General features: G+C 48.5%; 1 protein-coding gene across 1 annotated transcript in view; it reads right to left on the reverse strand.

Moving 5' to 3' along the window:
* The window catches only part of LOC115141267 (neurobeachin-like), a 262,298-nt gene that overhangs the window by 15,512 nt on the left and 228,326 nt on the right, over positions 1–18,460 (reverse strand). Inside the window, exons 13-19 of the mRNA XM_065000303.1 lie at positions 18,025–18,177; positions 13,284–13,451; positions 3,398–3,487; positions 1,898–2,090; positions 868–939; positions 635–790; positions 381–551 (exon numbers count right to left, since the gene is read on the reverse strand). Coding sequence (XP_064856375.1) covers positions 381–551; positions 635–790; positions 868–939; positions 1,898–2,090; positions 3,398–3,487; positions 13,284–13,451; positions 18,025–18,177 — 1,003 coding nt within the window. The remainder of the gene's footprint in view (positions 1–380; positions 552–634; positions 791–867; positions 940–1,897; positions 2,091–3,397; positions 3,488–13,283; positions 13,452–18,024; positions 18,178–18,460) is intronic.

Raw genomic sequence — 18,460 nt, forward strand, 5'->3', positions numbered from 1 at the left:
GAAAACAAATGCCCGTCCAACTGATTGGTTCTGGCACCAGCCCCGCTCCTAATCTCTGTCCATTATTCAATACCAGAATGGAAACAAGGAGTTGCACAGCTGATCAAAGAATGTTACTTTTAATATAATAATCTACCTTTATAAACTCCAGCTCCACTATGAGGTGGTGTAATTCGTTTGAGCTTATATGAAGAGCTTCTTCTCTTTACACAGGGGGCTCCCGAGTGGCGCAACGGTCTAAGGCACTGCATCGCAGTGTTAGAGGCGTCACTACAGACTCTGGTTCGATTCCAGGCTGTATCACAATCGGCCTTGATCGGGAGTCCCATAGGGCGGCGCACAATTGGCCCAGCATCGTTCGGGTTTGTGTTCTGACTTACTGTTGTTGGGGTTGTCTCCTATGATGTGGTGTCGTCCGCTCCAGTACCACAGTAGCAGAGTAGCATCTCTGGAACCTGACACGATGTAGCAGTCTCCCCCGATGTAGCTCTCTGACCTGGCCAGACACGTCACCACGTCCCAGTGGCCAAACACTATCTGGGTCAGCTTACCTGCAGCACAGAGACAGTATTATTATATAAACCTATGTGTGTAGACAGTACCATGGTAGTAGTACCATGGTAGTTAGTATTACCTGTCTCAGTAGAGTAGACTCTGAAGCTCTTGTCCCAGAAGCCACAGACCAGGATGTAGCGGTTGTCGGCGGTAACCACGAAGCAGTGTGTGTTGATCTGGATGCTCTGATCAACCAGGTCTGTGATCTGACGCTTGTTATTCCCGGTGTTGTTGGCTACACACACACACAGAAGGATAACTTTAGTTAGAATTCAATACAATGGTCTGGCCTGGCCTCAGGGTTACACTCACCAATCAGAGGGTCCATCTCTATGGGCAGGTGGTGGGCCTGTTCCAGGGAGTAACCTGGCGCTCCTCTCAAACCTGAAAACACGCACACACACGTATATATCACGCACGCATGTACACACACACACACACACACGCATACACACACACCCCCCTGAGCAACTGCTCCATGGTTAGAGGTTGGTTCATGAAGGTTTCCATGAAGCTTATTGATTTCAGTTCCTGACTGTCAGGCTGAGTAGAGCTATGATCCCCTGGAGAGAGACTGGAGGGCAGAAACACAGCAGCATGCTGGGAATATGAAGCCCTTATTATTCTGCTCATTATTGTTGGAACCCAGAACACTTTTCTTCTCTCCAACAGAAAAACATTGGAGCTGCAGCTGTGGTCATTAACGACAGAATGTAAGGCTCCACTCAGGTACTCAACTCGGTGTGTGTGTGTGTGTGTGTGTGTGTGTGTGATGAGTGTGTGCTCCAGTGACAGATGTGGAAGTGTGAGGAGAATGTGGTGCAGTCGCAGCCTAATTTCCCAGTAAGCTTTGCAGTGACCCTTGACCCTGAGGTGAGTTTGGTTTCCGAGAAGTGTGTATGTGTGTGTGTGTGTGTGTGTTTGCGTTTGTGCGTGCGTATATGTGTATGTGTTTGTGCGCCTGCGTGTGTGTGTGTGTTCCTTGGAGTGTTGGTGGGTAATGTTGTTCACACATGCCTGAGGACCAATATGTGGAAATACTCAGACTCTCTTCACCAGGCTTTCCTACAGACCCAGGCCCAGGCTTTGCTACAGACCCAGGCCCAGGCTGTGCTCCAGACCCAGGCTGCTACAGACCTGAACAGCTGTAGTGCATATACTTTCCCTGGTTGGTATGGAGGGGTTTTACAGGGCCACTGCTGTGGTAGGTAGCACATGTGGTGGAACACACAATTAGTTTTACAAGAGCATATGTGTTCTGGCCTGTGAGTGTGTGTGTGTGTGTATGTATGTGTGTTCTGGCCTGTGTGTTCTGGCGTCTGTGTGCGTGTAGTCCACTCACCGACGGTGTTGTGCCAGCGGTTGACAGCGAACAGTCGGCTACAGGTGACGGTGACAGCGGCAGGGACAGAGAGGTGTGGCAGGGTGTTGGCTGCTACGTGTGTCACCGGGGAGTTGGAGGGGAACTTCAACACCATGATCACATCCTGCTGCATCTGGTCCTTAAACATCAGAGGACTCTGGGGAAGGAAACACTATTGAGTAGAAGAGAGAAGAAGACAAGGAGTGTGGAGGGTGGAGGATGGCAGGATGGAGGAGGATGAGAGAGAAGGGGACAGAATGGAGAGAGGTAATTAGTGTGGAGGTAAAACAGGGTTCAGACACGGAGGAGCTGCATGTACATGGTGGAGGAGGGAGGAGAGGAGAGGAGAGGAGAGGAGAGGAGAGGAGAGGAGAGGAGAGGAGAGGAGAGGAGGAAAGGGAGGTGGGGAGAGGGTAGGGAGGAGGACAGGAGGGAAGAGGAGAGGGAAGAGGAAAGGAGGGAAGAGGAGGAAGAGGAGGGTACGGGGGAGGAGGGGGAATGGAAGGGAAGGGAGGAGGAAGAGGGGGGAGGAGGAGGAGGAAGAGGAGAATGACAGAGGAGGAGGACAGGAGGGAGGAGGAGGACAGGAAGGAGGAGAAAGTGAATGGTAGGGAGGAAGAGGGAGGAAGAGTGGAAGAGGAGGAAGAAGGGAGAAGAGCCATACTGTACACATAGGCATACAGGCAGACACACGGAAAGACAGACAGGGGTTAGAAACATCAGATGGAGCTGTTATGTCAGATGGTTAGTACATGAAACATCAGGGACAAGGGTTGTCCATCCATGTGCATGTATCTTCACTTGCAAACACGGTCAGGGCAACATTTTCCTAGTGCTAAATCATTTAGATAATTTTTGCACTTTGCACAATTCTTTGGCACTACGAAAACGTGGCCCTCAGTTTAGTTGACTGTATGGGGATAGCAAAAAGGACTTAACCAACAAGACCTCAGACAGCAGCTGGCTGCTGTGGTAGAACTGGGCCAGTAGGGGACACACTTTCCTCTGCTCTACACAACAGACACCAACTGCTCATTCAATGGGAAATCTGTTGGTAGCAGTTATTTTCTGGTAATGAGTAAGGCGTTGGTATTGTTATGGGTTTGATATTTAATGATGAAACTGCTTGTAAAATGTAAATGTATTGTCTGTGTTGACTCCTGATGCTTTCATTGCACATTGATACTTTTTAGTCCTGGTTCTTGCAGCCTGCATGAATACAGACATACATGAGAGTTGAAATGTGGAGTGGGTACAAGGAGCGGAGAACATGGTAGAAAGGAGAGCATAGAGAAACCTACTGACAACATCGTCTCTCTATCACCATGGAGAGATGGGATTACCACACACACCAAAAACACAACATACAAACACACACACATGAATGCAGAGACACACTTTCATGGACACACGCACGCAAGCACTCAGATAGACAGAGACGCAGTGGAAACAATTTTCCCAGCATGCTGTGTGTCTCACCAGGTGCATGGCCGAGCTGCGAGGAGGATGAGGCTCGATGAGCAACTGAGACGGAGTCTGTCCAACAATCAGAATCTGCTGCTCCATCGCCTGAGGAGAGCGAGAGGATAGAGAGGGAGGGGGGGGGCAGTGATAGAGGGGAGAGAGAGGGGGAGAGCAGGAGAGAGACAGCAATATAGAGGGGGAGAGAAGGGGAGAGACAGCGATAGAGAGGGGAGAGCAGGAGAGAGACAGCGACATAGAGGGGGGAGAGAAGGGGAGAGACAGTGATAGAGAGGGGGAAGAGAGCGATAGAGAGGGGGAGAGAGCGATAGAGAGGAGGAGAGCAGGGGAGAGACAGCGATAGAGAGGGGGAGAGCAGGGGAGAGACAGTGATAGAGAGGGGGAGAGCGTCAACAGAGAGACAGAGAAAGGGGGAGGAGAAAGGGAGGAGAGAATGAACAGAGAGAGAGGGAGACAGAGAGAGATGAGGAAGAGGAGAGAAAAAGAGAGATACTGCTGTCACTATCAATAATCATCAAAGTGATGGGTCAATGCGTTAGTTGACACTGCAAGCAAATCCTAACTCAGCCGTGCCGCCAAGGAGGGGTGTAGAGGGACGAGAGGGGTGCACTGACAATTCGTCTAGGTCCTCCTGTCTCAGCCTGCACTGACAATTCATCTAGGTCCTCCCCTCTCAGCCTGCACTGACAATTCGTCTAGGTCCTCCCCTCTCAGCCTGCACTGACAATTCGTCTAGGTCCTCCCCTCTCAGCCTGCATTGACAATTCGTCTAGGTCCTCCCCTCTCAGCCTGCACTGACAATTCGTCTAGGTCCTCCTGTCTCAGCCTGCACTGACAATTCATCTAGGTCCTCCCCTCTCAGCCTGCATTGACAATTCATCTAGGTCCTCCCCTCTCAGCCTGCATTGACAATTCGTCTAGGTCCTCCCCTCTCAGCCTGCACTGACAATTCGTCTAGGTCCTCCTGTCTCAGCCTGCACTGACAATTCATCTAGGTCCTCCCCTCTCAGCCTGCACTGACAATTCGTCTAGGTCCTCCCCTCTCAGCCTGCACTGACAATTCGTCTAGGTCCTCCCCTCTCAGCCTGCACTGACAATTCGTCTAGGTCCTCCCCTCTCAGCCTGCACTGACAATTCGTCTAGGTCCTCCTGTCTCAGCCTGCACTGACAATTCATCTAGGTCCTCCCCTCTCAGCCTGCACTGACAATTTGTCTAGGTCCTCTCCCCTTTCTCCCCATTTCCTCCCCTCTCAGTCTGCAGAGTCATCCAAGTGTTAGTATGGAAGAGACAACCCTTTCCCTATTAACATGCTTCAGTTAACCATCCCCATCCCGGGACCCTCCACACTGACGCTAACCTGGACTGACATGATGCTAGGACTGCAGCAGGCCCCATGTCCATGTTATTGGGCCTGGAACAAAGGCAGAGAGCAAATGCACACACACAAGGTACTAGACAGTACACACCACTCAGTATCTATTTTATTTTTTATTTCACCTTTATTTAACCAGGTAGGCTAGTTGAGAACAAGTTCTCGTTTGCAACTGCGACCTGGCCAAGATAAAGCATAGCAGTGTGAACAGACAACACAGAGTTACACATGGAGTAAACAATTAACAAGTCAATAACACAGTAGAAGAAAAAAAAGAGTCTATATACATTGTGTGCAAAAGGCATGAGGAGGTAGGCGAATAATTACAATTTTGCAGATCAACACTGGAGTGATAAATGATCAGATGGTCATGTACAGGTAGATATATTGGTGTGCAAAAGAGCAGAGAAGTAAATAAATAAAAACATTATGGGGATGAGGTAGGTAAAAATGGGTGGGCTATTTACCGATAGACTATGTACAGCTGCAGCGATCGGTTAGCTGCTCAGATAGCAGATGTTTAAAGTTGGTGAGGGAGATAAAAGTCTCCAACTTCAGCGATTTTTGCAATTCGTTCCAGTCACAGGCAGCAGAGAACTGGAACGAAAGGCGGCCAAATGAGGTGTTGGCTTTAGGGATGATCAGTGAGATACACCTGCTGGAGCGTGTGCTACGGGTGGGTGTTGCCATCGTGACCAGTGAACTGAGATAAGGCGGAGCTTTACCTAGCATGGACTTGTAGATGACCTGGAGCCAGTGGGTCTGGCGACGAATATGTAGCGAGGGCCAGCCGACTAGAGCATACAGGTCGCAGTGGTGGGTGGTATAAGGTGCTTTAGTGACAAAACGGATGGCACTGTGATAAACTGCATCCAGTTTGCTGAGTAGAGTGTTGGAAGCAATTTTGTAGATGACATCGCCGAAGTCGAGGATCGGTAGGATAGTCAGTTTTACTAGGGTAAGCTTGGCGGCGTGAGTGAAGGAGGCTTTGTTGCGGAATAGAAAGCCGACTCTTGATTTGATTTTCGATTGGAGATGTTTGATATGAGTCTGGAAGGAGAGTTTACAGTCTAGCCAGACACCTAGGTACTTATCGATGTCCACATATTCTAGGTCGGAACCATCCAGGGTGGTGATGCTAGTCAGGCGTGCGGGTGCAGGCAGCGAACGGTTGAAAAGCATGCATTTGGTTTTACTAACGTTTAAGAGCAGTTGGAGGCCACGGAAGGAGTGTTGTATGGCATTGAAGAGAGACTGCCAGAGGACCGGACAGCATGCCCTCCGATTTGACACACTGAACTCTGTCTGCAAAGTAGTTGGTGAACCAGGCAAAGCAGTCATCAGAAAAACCGAGGCTACTGAGTCTGCCGATAAGAATATGGTGATTGACAGAGTCGAAAGCCTTGGCAAGGTCGATGAAGACGGCTGCACAGTACTGTCTTTTATCGATGGCGGTTATGATATCGTTTAGTACCTTGAGCGTGGCTGAGATGCACCCGTGACCGGCTCGGAAACCAGATTGCACAGCGTAGAAGGTACGGTGGGATTCGAGATGGTCAGTGACCTGTTTGTTGACTTGGCTTTCGAAGACCTTAGATAGGCAGGGCAGGATGGATATAGGTCTGTAACAGTTTGGGTCCAGGGTGTCTCCCCTTTGAAGAGGGGGATGACTGCGGCAGCTTTCCAATCCTTGGGGATCTCAGACGATATGAAAGAGAGGTTGAACAGGCTGGTAATAGGGGTTGCGACAATGGCGGCGGATGCTTTCAGAAATAGAGGGTCCAGATTGTCAAGCCCAGCTGATTTGTACGGGTCCAGGTTTTGCAGCTCTTTCAGAACATCTGCTATCTGGATTTGGGTAAAGGAGAACCTGGAGAGGCTTGGGCGAGTAGCTGCGGGGGGGGGGGGGGGGGGGGGGGGGGGGGGGGGGGGGAGCTGTTGGCCGAGGTTGGAGTAACCAGGCGGAAGGCATGGCCAGCCGTTGAGAAATGCTTGTTGAATTTTTCGATAATCATGGATTTATCGGTGGTGACCGTTATACCTAGCCTCAGTGCAGTGGGCAGCTGGGAGGAGCTCTACAGCTTCTATTGGCAACCAAATGCCATAGTGGGAGCAATATGTTCTGGGTAGAAGGTGATCCTTAGCCAGGACCATCTACCCACAATCCCCAGGTCACATCCCATCATGCATAGCACCAGAGAGGTTAAGCCCCCTGGTCAGTTGAACATTGTGGGACACCAGTGGATGTTTCCCATGAGTCGTCGAGCGGCGAGCACATTTGGCAACCATTATCAGTCAGTGGTTCTTTACTATGCAGTCAGTCAAGTAATAACCTAGTCCCATTATAGCTATTTTAGGTGAGGGCTGGGGTCAGGGTCACCATGTCTGTTCACATAGCGAAATCTGATCCAGAGATCAGAAAGAACCAGAGGGCCATGTGGAAGACATCAGAAAAAATTTACAGAAGAATTCTTTTGGTTCTCCTGTAGAACGTTGACTGTGTACAACTGCTATGTTTCTATAGGCAAAGAAAGAGCTATGTTTCTATAGGCAAAGAAAGAGTGTGAGCAGAGAGAGAGAGCAGAGAGAGAGAGAGCAGAGAGAGAGAGAGCAGGGAGAGAGAGCAGAGAGAGAAAGAGAGAGCAGAGAGAGAGCAGAGAGAGACAGAGAGCAGAGAGAGAGATAGGGAGCAGAGAGAGAGACAGGGAGCAGAGAGAGAGACAGGGAGCAGAGAGAGAGACAAAGAGAGCAGAGAGAGAGAGACAGAGAGCAGAGAGAGAGACAGAGAGCAGAGAGAGAGAGAGAGACAGAGCAGATTTATTGTTTATTTCACTTTATATATTAACTTTATATATTATCTACCTCACTTGCTTTGGCAATGTTAACACATGTTTCCCATGCCAATAAAGCCCTTGAATTGAATTGAATTGACAGGGAGCAGAGAGAGAGACAGGGAGCAGAGAGAGAGACAGAGAGAGAGAGAGAGAGAGAGAGAGAGAGAGACAGAGCAGAGACAGAGAGAGAGAGAGAGAGAGAGAGAGAGAGAGAGAGAGAGAGAGAGAGAGAGAGAGCAGAGAGACAGAGAGCAGAGTGATTGAAGGTTATCTGAAGTGCATGTTTTCTCCCGACCATCACAACAACATGCCAATAGCGCTAATCCTCTCTGCGGTCGGTGTGTCAGAACGTCACCTGTATCTCAACAGCCATCTAGAAGACTTAACAGGCAGTTCATTCATTTACGGACCGCCTGCTTTAAGGCCCTGTTTGTCTTTTGGCTGATAAGTGGCACCCATTGCGTAACTATCTGCTGATGTAGCTCGCAGCATCAAGCAACCTGCCTGGATGAACACACAGGTGTATCAGCAGCTATCACCTGGCCTAGGGGGGCGGACAGACGGGCGGGCGGGCAGGGGGATGGACAACAGACAGACAGGTATAATGTGTGGTATAGTACTGACTCATTGTACCTGGGAAGTAGGAACTAATGAACTCCTGTTCATCAGGTATGCATCACATTTCACCCACATAGAATGAATGCTCCACACACCAAATCAACACAGATGGGTCATACTAATAGATTGTGTTTTTCTGCGTGGTTGAGATCAGAGTTTTCCTCTGGAAGTGTGATGACTGTAGTTCTTAATTATCATATAATTACATTCTAAAGGATCCATAAGAAACATTGACGCACAAACTTTAACCAAGGCACCACCCGCACCCACACAAAGCCAAAAGATATGTTTTGAATTCCATCCTTTCTTACACTATTAAAACCTTGTTGTGAGGTTATGAAGTTAACATTCCCCATTGTCATTGGAACAATGTTAGTGACTTTGAGATGAGCCCGTGTGGACTGGCTGTAGGTAACCCTTTCACCACAGACAGAAGTTAGCCTGAAGGGTCTCTGGGAATGACCGTCTCTGAGTTGACATGTGAACTACCGTATGTAGAAACTACACCGGCTTGTCTCGAACAATGTTGTCACAACCACAGCTACCATCACCAGGAATCTGTGTCTATTAAGTTATGTACAGCTTATCAAGGGATCTTCTTCTAGTTGAGGTCAACTATTTAAACACCAGCATGGCAGCGCTGCTACTACGGCTAGGTGACTGCGGTAAGCATAATGAAAGCAGCTTCAAAGCTTCTGTCTGCAGGAGAACACCTTCATTGGGCTGCTAGCACACATCCCCCCCCCCATGTTGTTTGTCCCTTCAATAGGCAGTAACAGGCCTTCTAACTGGAGGCTGTGTGATTGGCTGTCATTAGGAGAACACCTTCATTGGGCTAGCACACATCCCCCCCATGTTGTTTGTCCCTTCAATAGGCAGTAACGGGCCTTCTAACTGAAGGCTGTGTGATTGGCTGTCTGCAGGAGAACACCTTCATTGGGCTAGCACACATCCCCCCCCATGTTGTTTGTCCCTTCAATAGGCAGTAACGGGCCTTCTAACTGGAGGCTGTGTGATTGGCTGTCATTAGGAGAACACCTTCATTGGGCTAGCACACATCCCCCCCTCCATGTTGTTTGTCCCTTCAATAGGCAGTAACGGGCCTTCTAACTGAAGGCTGTGTGATTGGCTGTCTGCAGGAGAACACCTTCATTGGGCTAGCACACATCCCCCCCCCCATGTTGTTTGTCCCTTCTATAGGCAGTAACGGACCTTCTAACTGGAGGCTGTGTGATTGGCTGTCATTAGGAGAACACCTTCATAGGGCTAGCACACATCCCCCCCCCCCCATGTTGTTTGTCCCTTCAATAGGCAGTAACGGGCCTTCTAACTGGAGGCTGTGTGATTGGCTGTCTGCAGGAGAACACCTTCATTGGGCTAGCACACATCCCCCCCCATGTTGTTTGTCCCTTCAATAGGCAGTAACGGACCTTCTAACTGGAGGCTGTGTGATTGGCTGTCATTAGGAGAACACCTTCATTGGGCTAGCACACATCCCCCCCATGTTGTTTGTCCCTTCAATAGGCAGTAACGGGCCTTCTAACTGGAGGCTGTGTGATTGGCTGTCTGCAGGAGAACACCTTCATTGGGCTAGCACACCCCCCCATGTTGTTTGTCCCTTCAATAGGCAGTAACGGGCCTTCTAACTGAAGGCTGTGTGATTGGCTGTCATTAGGAGAACACCTTCATTGGGCTGCTAGCACACATCCCCCCCCATGTTGTTTGTCCCATCAATAGGCAGTAACGGGCCTTCTAACTGGAGGCTGTGTGATTGGCTGTCTGCAGGAGAACACCTTCATTGGGCTAGCACACATCCCCCCCCCCCCATGTTGTTTGTCCCTTCAATAGGCAGTAACGGGCCTTCTAACTGGAGGCTGTGTGATTGGCTGTCTGCAGGAGAACACCTTCATTGGGCTAGCACACATCCCCCATGTTGTTTGTCCCTTCAATAGGCAGTAACGGGCCTTCTAACTGGAGGCTGTGTGATTGGCTGTCTGCAGGAGAACAGCCTCACTGATGAATAATTTGTCTGTTTGTGTCTGAGTGATACAGCAGGGTCTGTATCAGGGGGCTGCTGTCATGTTTTCCATATGAGAAGGCTGTCAGGATCGACATCAAGGCTGCAGTAGGACTGCTGTTCCAGCAGCGCGCCCAGTAGACCTGTCACTGTGCCCTCAGCCAACCACGGCCCGGACGCTTGTCTTAGCCAACCACGGCCCGGGTGGCCCGGACGCATGTAACAGCAGCCGCCATCAGCCAGTCTAATCTGACACCTAGTCAGAGGAATGATTATCTCTCATTCTGACTTTCTAATTCCTTGACATTTTAATGCCATAATTGCAGTGGTTAATGTCAGACCTGCGATTGCACCTGTCAGACAGGTACGAACCAGTACCTTGCCTGAAGCCAATCAACACATCCTAAAATGTTCTGGAGCCAATCAGCACACCTCAGAAAGTTCTGGAACCAATCAGCACATCCACTCAGAATGGCTGACTGACTGATTAACTGATAGGCTGACTGACTGACTAACTGATAGGCTGACTGACTGACTAACTGATAGGCTGACTGACTGACTAACTGATAGGCTGACTGACTGACTAACTGATAGGCTGACTGACTGACTAACTGATAGGCTGACTGACTGACTAACTGATAGGCTGACTGACTGACTAACTGATAGGCTGGCTGACTGACTAACTGATAGGCTCTCTGGCTGACTGATAGGTTGGCTGGCTGACTGACAGGCTGGCTGGCTGACTGGCTGGTGGGTCAGCTGAAATTGAACCATGTTGGGATCCTTTGACTGGGAGCAGCTCCACACATGGATCCCACCGATGCCACATTATTTCCACCAATACACAGGATCCCACCACTTCCACCATTATCAGCCAAATCTATCCTTGGGATGCGTCCCAAAAGGCAGCCTTTTCCATAGGGCTCTGCTCAAAAGTACTGCACTGTGTAGGGAATAGAGTTCCATGTGGGATGCAGGTTTATGTCTATCGTTAATTGTAGTGCTTGAGATAGAAGGTCTATTGTCTGAAGCATTGAAACTTTCTTCCTTGAGCTATGTATTATCTCTCACAGATGAATTTGTTGTTTTGCAGACTTGACCTTAGGTTTCTGTCTCTGAGTAAATGACAGACAATAATTATTCACCTGCTATGGAGTAAGAATAAGAGGATCTGACGAAGGACTCAAGGTATTCAGGCATACCTTCATTAGTACTTATCATATCTGTTGCATTTAGCTGAGCTAAGTCCTCCCTCCAACATACACATGTCAGAAAGGAGACAACATCAACTGGTCACCACCATTAGGCAGTATGAAGCTACACAGTCAGCTCCCATCCCAACACTATCGCCTCGCAGGGTGGCAGACAGACAGTCAGCTCCCATCCCAACACTATCGCCTCGCAGGGTGGCAGACAGTCAGCTCCCATCCCAACACTATCGCCTTGCAGGGTGGCAGACAGACAGACAGCTTCCAAAACCTCACAGCCGGATGACTCCAATAATTGCCATTGTCTGAAAAAGCCTGAGAGGAAATAATGAAAAGCAAAGCCGTTGTCCATATTGTTTGGTAATTAGGCAGCTGAGTGATTTGCATAGTGGTCACTTGATAGATAAAGGCGGCCCGGGAAGTGACGGGATATAAATGAGTTGTTTTGCAGACGACAGATGGTGGATATCACAGGGAGAGGAGATCACACTGGAAACACCACACTGCTGCTGCATGCCAGCTGTTACTGGTGTACTGTAGTCTCAGCTCTCAACCTATCTATCTCCCTCGCATTCCCTATCTATACTAACCTCTCCTCCTCTCCCTCGCTCTCCTGCTTCCTCTCTCTCTACCTCCTCCTCTCGCTCTCTCTACTCCTCTCTCTATCTCCTCCTCTCCCGCTCTACCTCCTTCTCCTTCTACCTCCTCCACTCCCTCCCTCTCTCTACCTCCTTGTCTCTCTCTCTCTATACCTCCCTCTCTCTCTACCTTCCTCTCTCTCTACCTCCTCCTCTCGCTCTCTCTACTCCTCTCTCTACCTCCTCCTCTCCCGCTCTACCTCCTTCTCCGTCTACCTCCTCCACTCCCTCCCTCTCTCTACCTCCTTGTCTCTCTCTCTCTATACCTCCCTCTCTCTCTACCTCCCTCACTCGCTCCCTCGCTCTACTTCTCTCTTCCTCCCCCTCTCTCTCTTCCTCCCTCTCCCTCAATGTCCTGCTCTCTCTCTCTACCTTCCTCTCTACCTCCTCATCTTGCTCTCTCTACCACCCTCTCTTTCTACCACCCTCTCTCTACCTCCTCCTCTCCCTCTCTACCTCTCGTTCTACCTCCTCTTCCTCGCGCTCTCTACCTCCCTCTCTTTCTCTACCTCCCTCTCTCTCTACTTCGGTTTCTCTCTTCTTCCCATTCTACCTCCTCCCCCCTCTCTCTCTCTGCAATTAAGCTATTCACAGCTTCCTGTCGCTCAGAGAACAGTTCAGATCTCGTCAATTAATTAAATGTAAATGAGAGGATTCACTCCCATGTCTATTCACTAGATGAGCCCTTGATGATGTATATCAAACAACACTTCAGACCTGGGTGTGAGTGAGTGAGTGAGTGAGTGAGTGAGTGAGTGAGTGAGTGAGTGAGTGAGTGAGTGAGTGAGTGAGTGAGTGAGTGAGTGAATGAATGAGTGAGTGGGTCTGCAGTAATATAGGAGTAGTAAAGAATAATGTCAATTGTAAATGGAGTGAATGAGAGATAGTAAATAAAGCTACCCTTGACTTTGTACTGTATTGATCATGTATTTGCAACAACTATACTGTAAACCCATATCTGTGTGTACTCTATATGTGTTTTATGTGGTTGTTGTCGTCCATGTCCTGTTGTCTGTAAATGATTATGGTTTAACAAAGACAAATTCCTGTGAATTACCAAATAAATTAACTGAGCTGAACCCAGACAGAAGCAGCACTATCTATCTATGGTGGAGCTGGTTAGATGGGAGGGGTGGGGTTTGGTGTCCATGGTGACAGTGACGTGCGTATCGTAGCGTGTCGTGTCAAGGCGTACCTCTCTGAGGGCGGGGTCAGTGATGCTGTCCAGGCTGACGGAACCCTCGTAGGTCAGGTGGTGAAAGACATTGAGGGCGCGCACCGCCTCAGGCCCGCGCTGCTTGTAGCCGAAAATAAGGTCAACCCACTGATGCAGCTGACATGACACGAACTCACTTTCCAGGGCCTGTCAGAACACACAGACACACAGGCAGGGCTAGAGGGGAAAGGCACCCAGCAGCATGAAAACACACACAGTACACACAGTACACATACTGTACACACACACACACACACACACACACACACACACACACACACACACACACACACACACACACACACGCAGGGTGAGTAGAGGATAAAGGCAGCCAGCAGCATGAAAACACAATGTACACAAACAACAATACATACAAGGGACAAAATAACACACACCACACAACCCAACATGCGTTACACTACACACACAGTCTATGTTACTGTACATACAACTGACAACAACACTGCACTACTCAACACATAAACCCCACTGCACTAGTTGTGGTCAAACAGGGAGGAACACTACTATTGAACCTAAAGCATTCAGTGATATTAGACTCCTGAGTTTTGATAGCAGCTATTCTCTCTCCAGCCAGACTGTGATAAAATCCACGTCCCTATATAGTCCTATATATTTGACCAGGGTTCTCATCAAAAGTAGTGCACTAGCTAGATAGGGAAGAGGGTGCTATTTGGGACGCAGTTTAATAAACAGGATGAGCCCCAGGAGAGCCGGTTTAATGCCTCCAGCCTGATATCAGCCAGATATCATGTTTGTTCTCTGTCTATTAAAAACAATGACAAGCCATCTTTCTCATGGAGCTGTTCAATACTAATGGAGATACACTTTACTGTAAGCCGTGTGTGTGTGTACAGAGAGGAAAATGTCTTTTTTGGGTGTGTTTAAGATAAGATAACAAACTAAAGATAACTACAGCATTCCTGTAGTCTTACACTGGCCCTTATGGTAGACAGTATTACTGTTGTGTTACATCCCTATGGTAGACAGTGTTACTGTTGTGTTACATCACTATGGTAGACAGTATCACTGTTGTGTTACATCCCTATGGTAGACAGTGTTACTGTTGTGTTACATCACTATGGTAGACAGTATTACAGTTCTGTTAGATCCCTATGGTAGACAGTGTTACTATTGTGTTACATCACTATGGTAGACAGTATTACAGTTCTGTTAGATCACTATGGTAGACAGTATTAATGTTGTGTTACATCACTATGGTAGACAGTGTTACATCACTATGGTAGACAGTGTTACTGTTGTGTTACATCACTATGGTAGACAGTATCACTGTTGTGTTACATCACTATGGTAGACAGTGTTACTGTTGTGTTACATCACTATGGTAGACAGTATTACAGTTCTGTTAGATGACTATGGTAGACAGATTTACTGTTGTGTTACATCACTATGGAAGACAGTGTTACTGTTGTGTTACATCACTATGGTAGACATTATTACTGTTGTGTTACATCACTATGGAAGACAGTGTTACTGTTGTGTTACATCACTATGGTAGACAGTATTACTGTTGTGTTACATCACTATGGAAGACAGTGTTACTGTTGTGTTACATCACTATGGTAGACAGTGTTACTATTCTGTTAGATCACTATGGTAGACAGTTTTACTGTTGTGTTACATCACTATGGAAGACAGTATTACTGTTGTGTTACATCACTATGGTAGACAGTATTACTGTTGTGTTACATCACTATGGAAGACAGTGTTACTGTTGTGTTACATCACTATGGTAGACAGTTTTACTGTTGTGTTACATCACTATGGAAGACAGTATTACTGTTGTGTTACATCACTATGGAAGACAGTGTTACTGTTGTGTTACATCACTATGGTAGACAGTGTTACTGTTGTGTTACATCACTATGGAAGACAGTATTACTGTTGTGTTACATCACTATGGTAGACAGTATTACTGTTGTGTTACATCACTATGGTAGACAGTGTTACTGTTGTGTTAGATCACTATGGTAGACAGTTTTACTGTTGTGTTACATCACTATGGTAGACAGTATCACTGTTGTGTTACATCACTATGGTAGACAGTGTTACTGTTGTGTTACATCACTATGGTAGACAGTGTTACTGTTGTGTTAGATCACTATGGTAGACAGTATCACTGTTGTGTTACATCACTATGGTAGACAGTATCACTGTTGTGTTACATCACTATGGTAGACAGTATCACTGTTGTGTTACATCACTATGGTAGACAGTATCACTGTTGTGTTACATCACTATGGTAGACAGTGTTACTGTTGTGTTACATCACTATGGTAGACAGTATCACTGTTGTGTTACATCACTATGGTAGACAGTATCACTGTTGTGTTACATCACTATGGTAGACAGTGTTACTGTTGTGTTACATCACTATGGTAGACAGTGTTACTGTTGTGTTACATCACTATGGTAAATTTACAGTGCTTACGTTATTATTGCACTTATTGTCAACCCAGACACTACAACTATAGCAGCTGATATGTATAGAGACATGCTGCAGGACTTTACACTTTCCCTCCCACAGGACAATAACAGCCTCTACCAACAGAGTGGAGCTAGCTAGAGCACACAGACAGAGACGAACCCAGAGGGAGCTGAACTAGCCACGGGGCATGTCACCACAATTGAATCAGGCACATGCAAAGATGGGAACTGGAGGGAGGAGGGGTGGAGGGAGGGTGGCGGAGGGATGGAGAAAGAGCGAGAGAGAGAGACGGAAATAAAATAAAAGGGAAAGTAAGAGGGAAGCAGAAAATGAAGAACGCTATAGTGAGATCAGAAACACTGTCTACCAGCAGGATGACTGAGGACAGAGATGGAGAGTAAAGATGATGAATCTGTAGGTATCCATCCACGGATTCCGCATGTATACTAATATCTGAAAGATAAGAGGATAAGAACACAGTGCCTGCCCTCCCCCTCCACCTCACCCCTCCGATTTATTTATTTATTATTGGTGGGAGAGAGGAGAGGAGTAGAATAGAGAAGAGCTTAGTGAAAGGTCACCTCTGCTCGCTGCTAAAACCCACCACCACCCCTACCTCCCCCCCTCCCACCAGCTCTGTCACTCCTGCTGAAAAGGTCAAGTGTGTTCCTACCCCATACCCCTTGTCCTGCCCCCAATAACACTGTAGAATACCCCCCCCCCTAATGTCATATCTATAACCATGTCTTGGTGTGTTCAGGCATGAGGGTCTACTTGCACACTATAGTATGTGTACATGGATGTAATGGTGTTGATTGTGAGTGTGTGTATGTGTGTGTTTGCATGTGATGAGAAGTGAACGACTGTCTGCCTCCAGGCTTGACTGGTTGAGAGGCTGGCAGAGGGAGCTCACGTTCTGTCTCTGTGTGTGTGCGTGTTGCTCAAAGGGCCTGCAGGGAGTACTGGGTTGTCCTGGGATAACACACACACACACAGCACACAGCCACAGGCACACAGCCACACACACACAGGCACACAGCCACCCACCCACCCACCCCCCCACACACACACACACACACACACACACACACACACACACACACACACACACACACAGCCACAGCCACACACACAGTACACAGCTAAATGATGATTGATGAGTCCGGCATTAGGTAACATTATAGGGGACACTTACTGGCCCCGTCATTTTGTGACATCACTTGGGTCAGCTGCAGATTGCGTTAGTATCGAGCACTTTATCAGATGCTGCATGAGTAACTCACACAGAGGAAGAGGGAAGAGAGCGGGAGAGGGGGGAGGAGAGGTAGAGGAGGGGGTGATAGAAGAGAAAAGGAGTTGGTGCTACAAAATTAGAGGACGGAGGAGGAGACAAGGGTGGGAGGAGAGGAGCGGGTTAGGTAGAGAAAGAGAGCAGAGGGTGGGAGGAGAGGAGCGGGTTAGGAGGACGAAGAGAGCAGAGGGTGGGAGGAGAGGAGCGGGTTAGGAGGAAGAAGAGAGAAGAGGGTGGGAGGAGAGGAGCGGGTTAGGAGGACGAAGAGAGCAGAGGGTGGGAGGAGAGGAGCGGGTTAGGAGGAAGAAGAGAGAAGAGGGTGGGAGGAGAGGAGCGGGTTAGGTAGAGGAAGAGAGCAGAGGGTGGGAGGAGAGGAGCGGCTTAGGTAGAGGAAGAGAGTAGAGGGTGGGAGGAGAGGAGCGGGTTAGGTAGAGGAAGAGAGCAGAGGGTGGGAGGAGAGGAGCGGGTTAGGAGGAGGAAGAGAGCAGAGGGTGGGAGGAGAGGAGCGGGTTAGGAGGAGGAAGAGAGCAGAGGGTGGGAGGAGAGGAGCGGGTTAGGAGGAGGAAGAGAGCAGAGGGTGGGAGGAGAGGAGCGGGTTAGGAGGAGGAAGAGAGCAGAGGGTGGGAGGGGAGGAGCGGGTTAGGTAGAGGAAGAGAGCAGAGGGCGGGAGGAGAGGAGCGGGTTAGGAGGAGGAAGAGAGTAGAGGGTGGGAGGAGAGGAGCGGGTTAGGTAGAGGAAGAGAGCAGAGGGTGGGAGGAGAGGGTTAGGTAGAGGAAGAGAGCAGAGGGTGGGAGGAGAGGAGCTGGTTAGGAGGAGGAAGAGAGCAGAGGGTGGGAGGAGAGGAGCGGGTTTAGGAGGAGGAAGAGAGCAGAGGGTGGGAGGAGAGGGTTATAGGTAGAGGAAGAGAGCAGAGTGCAGAGCGTGAGCGATAAGGAGAGGAGGAGAGGTGTTTAGTTCCTCACCATCCGGTTGATCCTGACAAAGTCCTCAGGCTTGTTGGCCCAGGGAGGCAGTTCTACATCACACACCATGCTGCCGTCCTCCCTCTGGCCCAGGTGGTAACCATTACTGTTACCAAACATCTCTGGCAGGTAGTAGAATTCTGGAATCAACTCCTGTTTGAAACAGGCATTACCACATTATTATACACATGTTATTGATAGGTCATTACACACATTTTGTTATACCACATTATTACACATTTTAATTACACACGGCAGGTGGTAGTAAGAGTAAATGGACTGTGTATGTGTGTGTGACTTCAGGGGGAAAGGTAATACAAGCCAAATAAACAGCAGGCCATGGGTGTTGAGAGGTGCTGTAACAGTTATTTCAGTGGTGTGTGTGTGTGTGTGTGTGTGTGTGTGTGTGTGTGTGTGTGTGTGTGTGTGTGTGTGT

Source organism: Oncorhynchus nerka, linkage group LG14, assembly GCF_034236695.1.
Source record: "Oncorhynchus nerka isolate Pitt River linkage group LG14, Oner_Uvic_2.0, whole genome shotgun sequence".
Lineage (NCBI taxonomy): Eukaryota > Metazoa > Chordata > Actinopteri > Salmoniformes > Salmonidae > Oncorhynchus > Oncorhynchus nerka.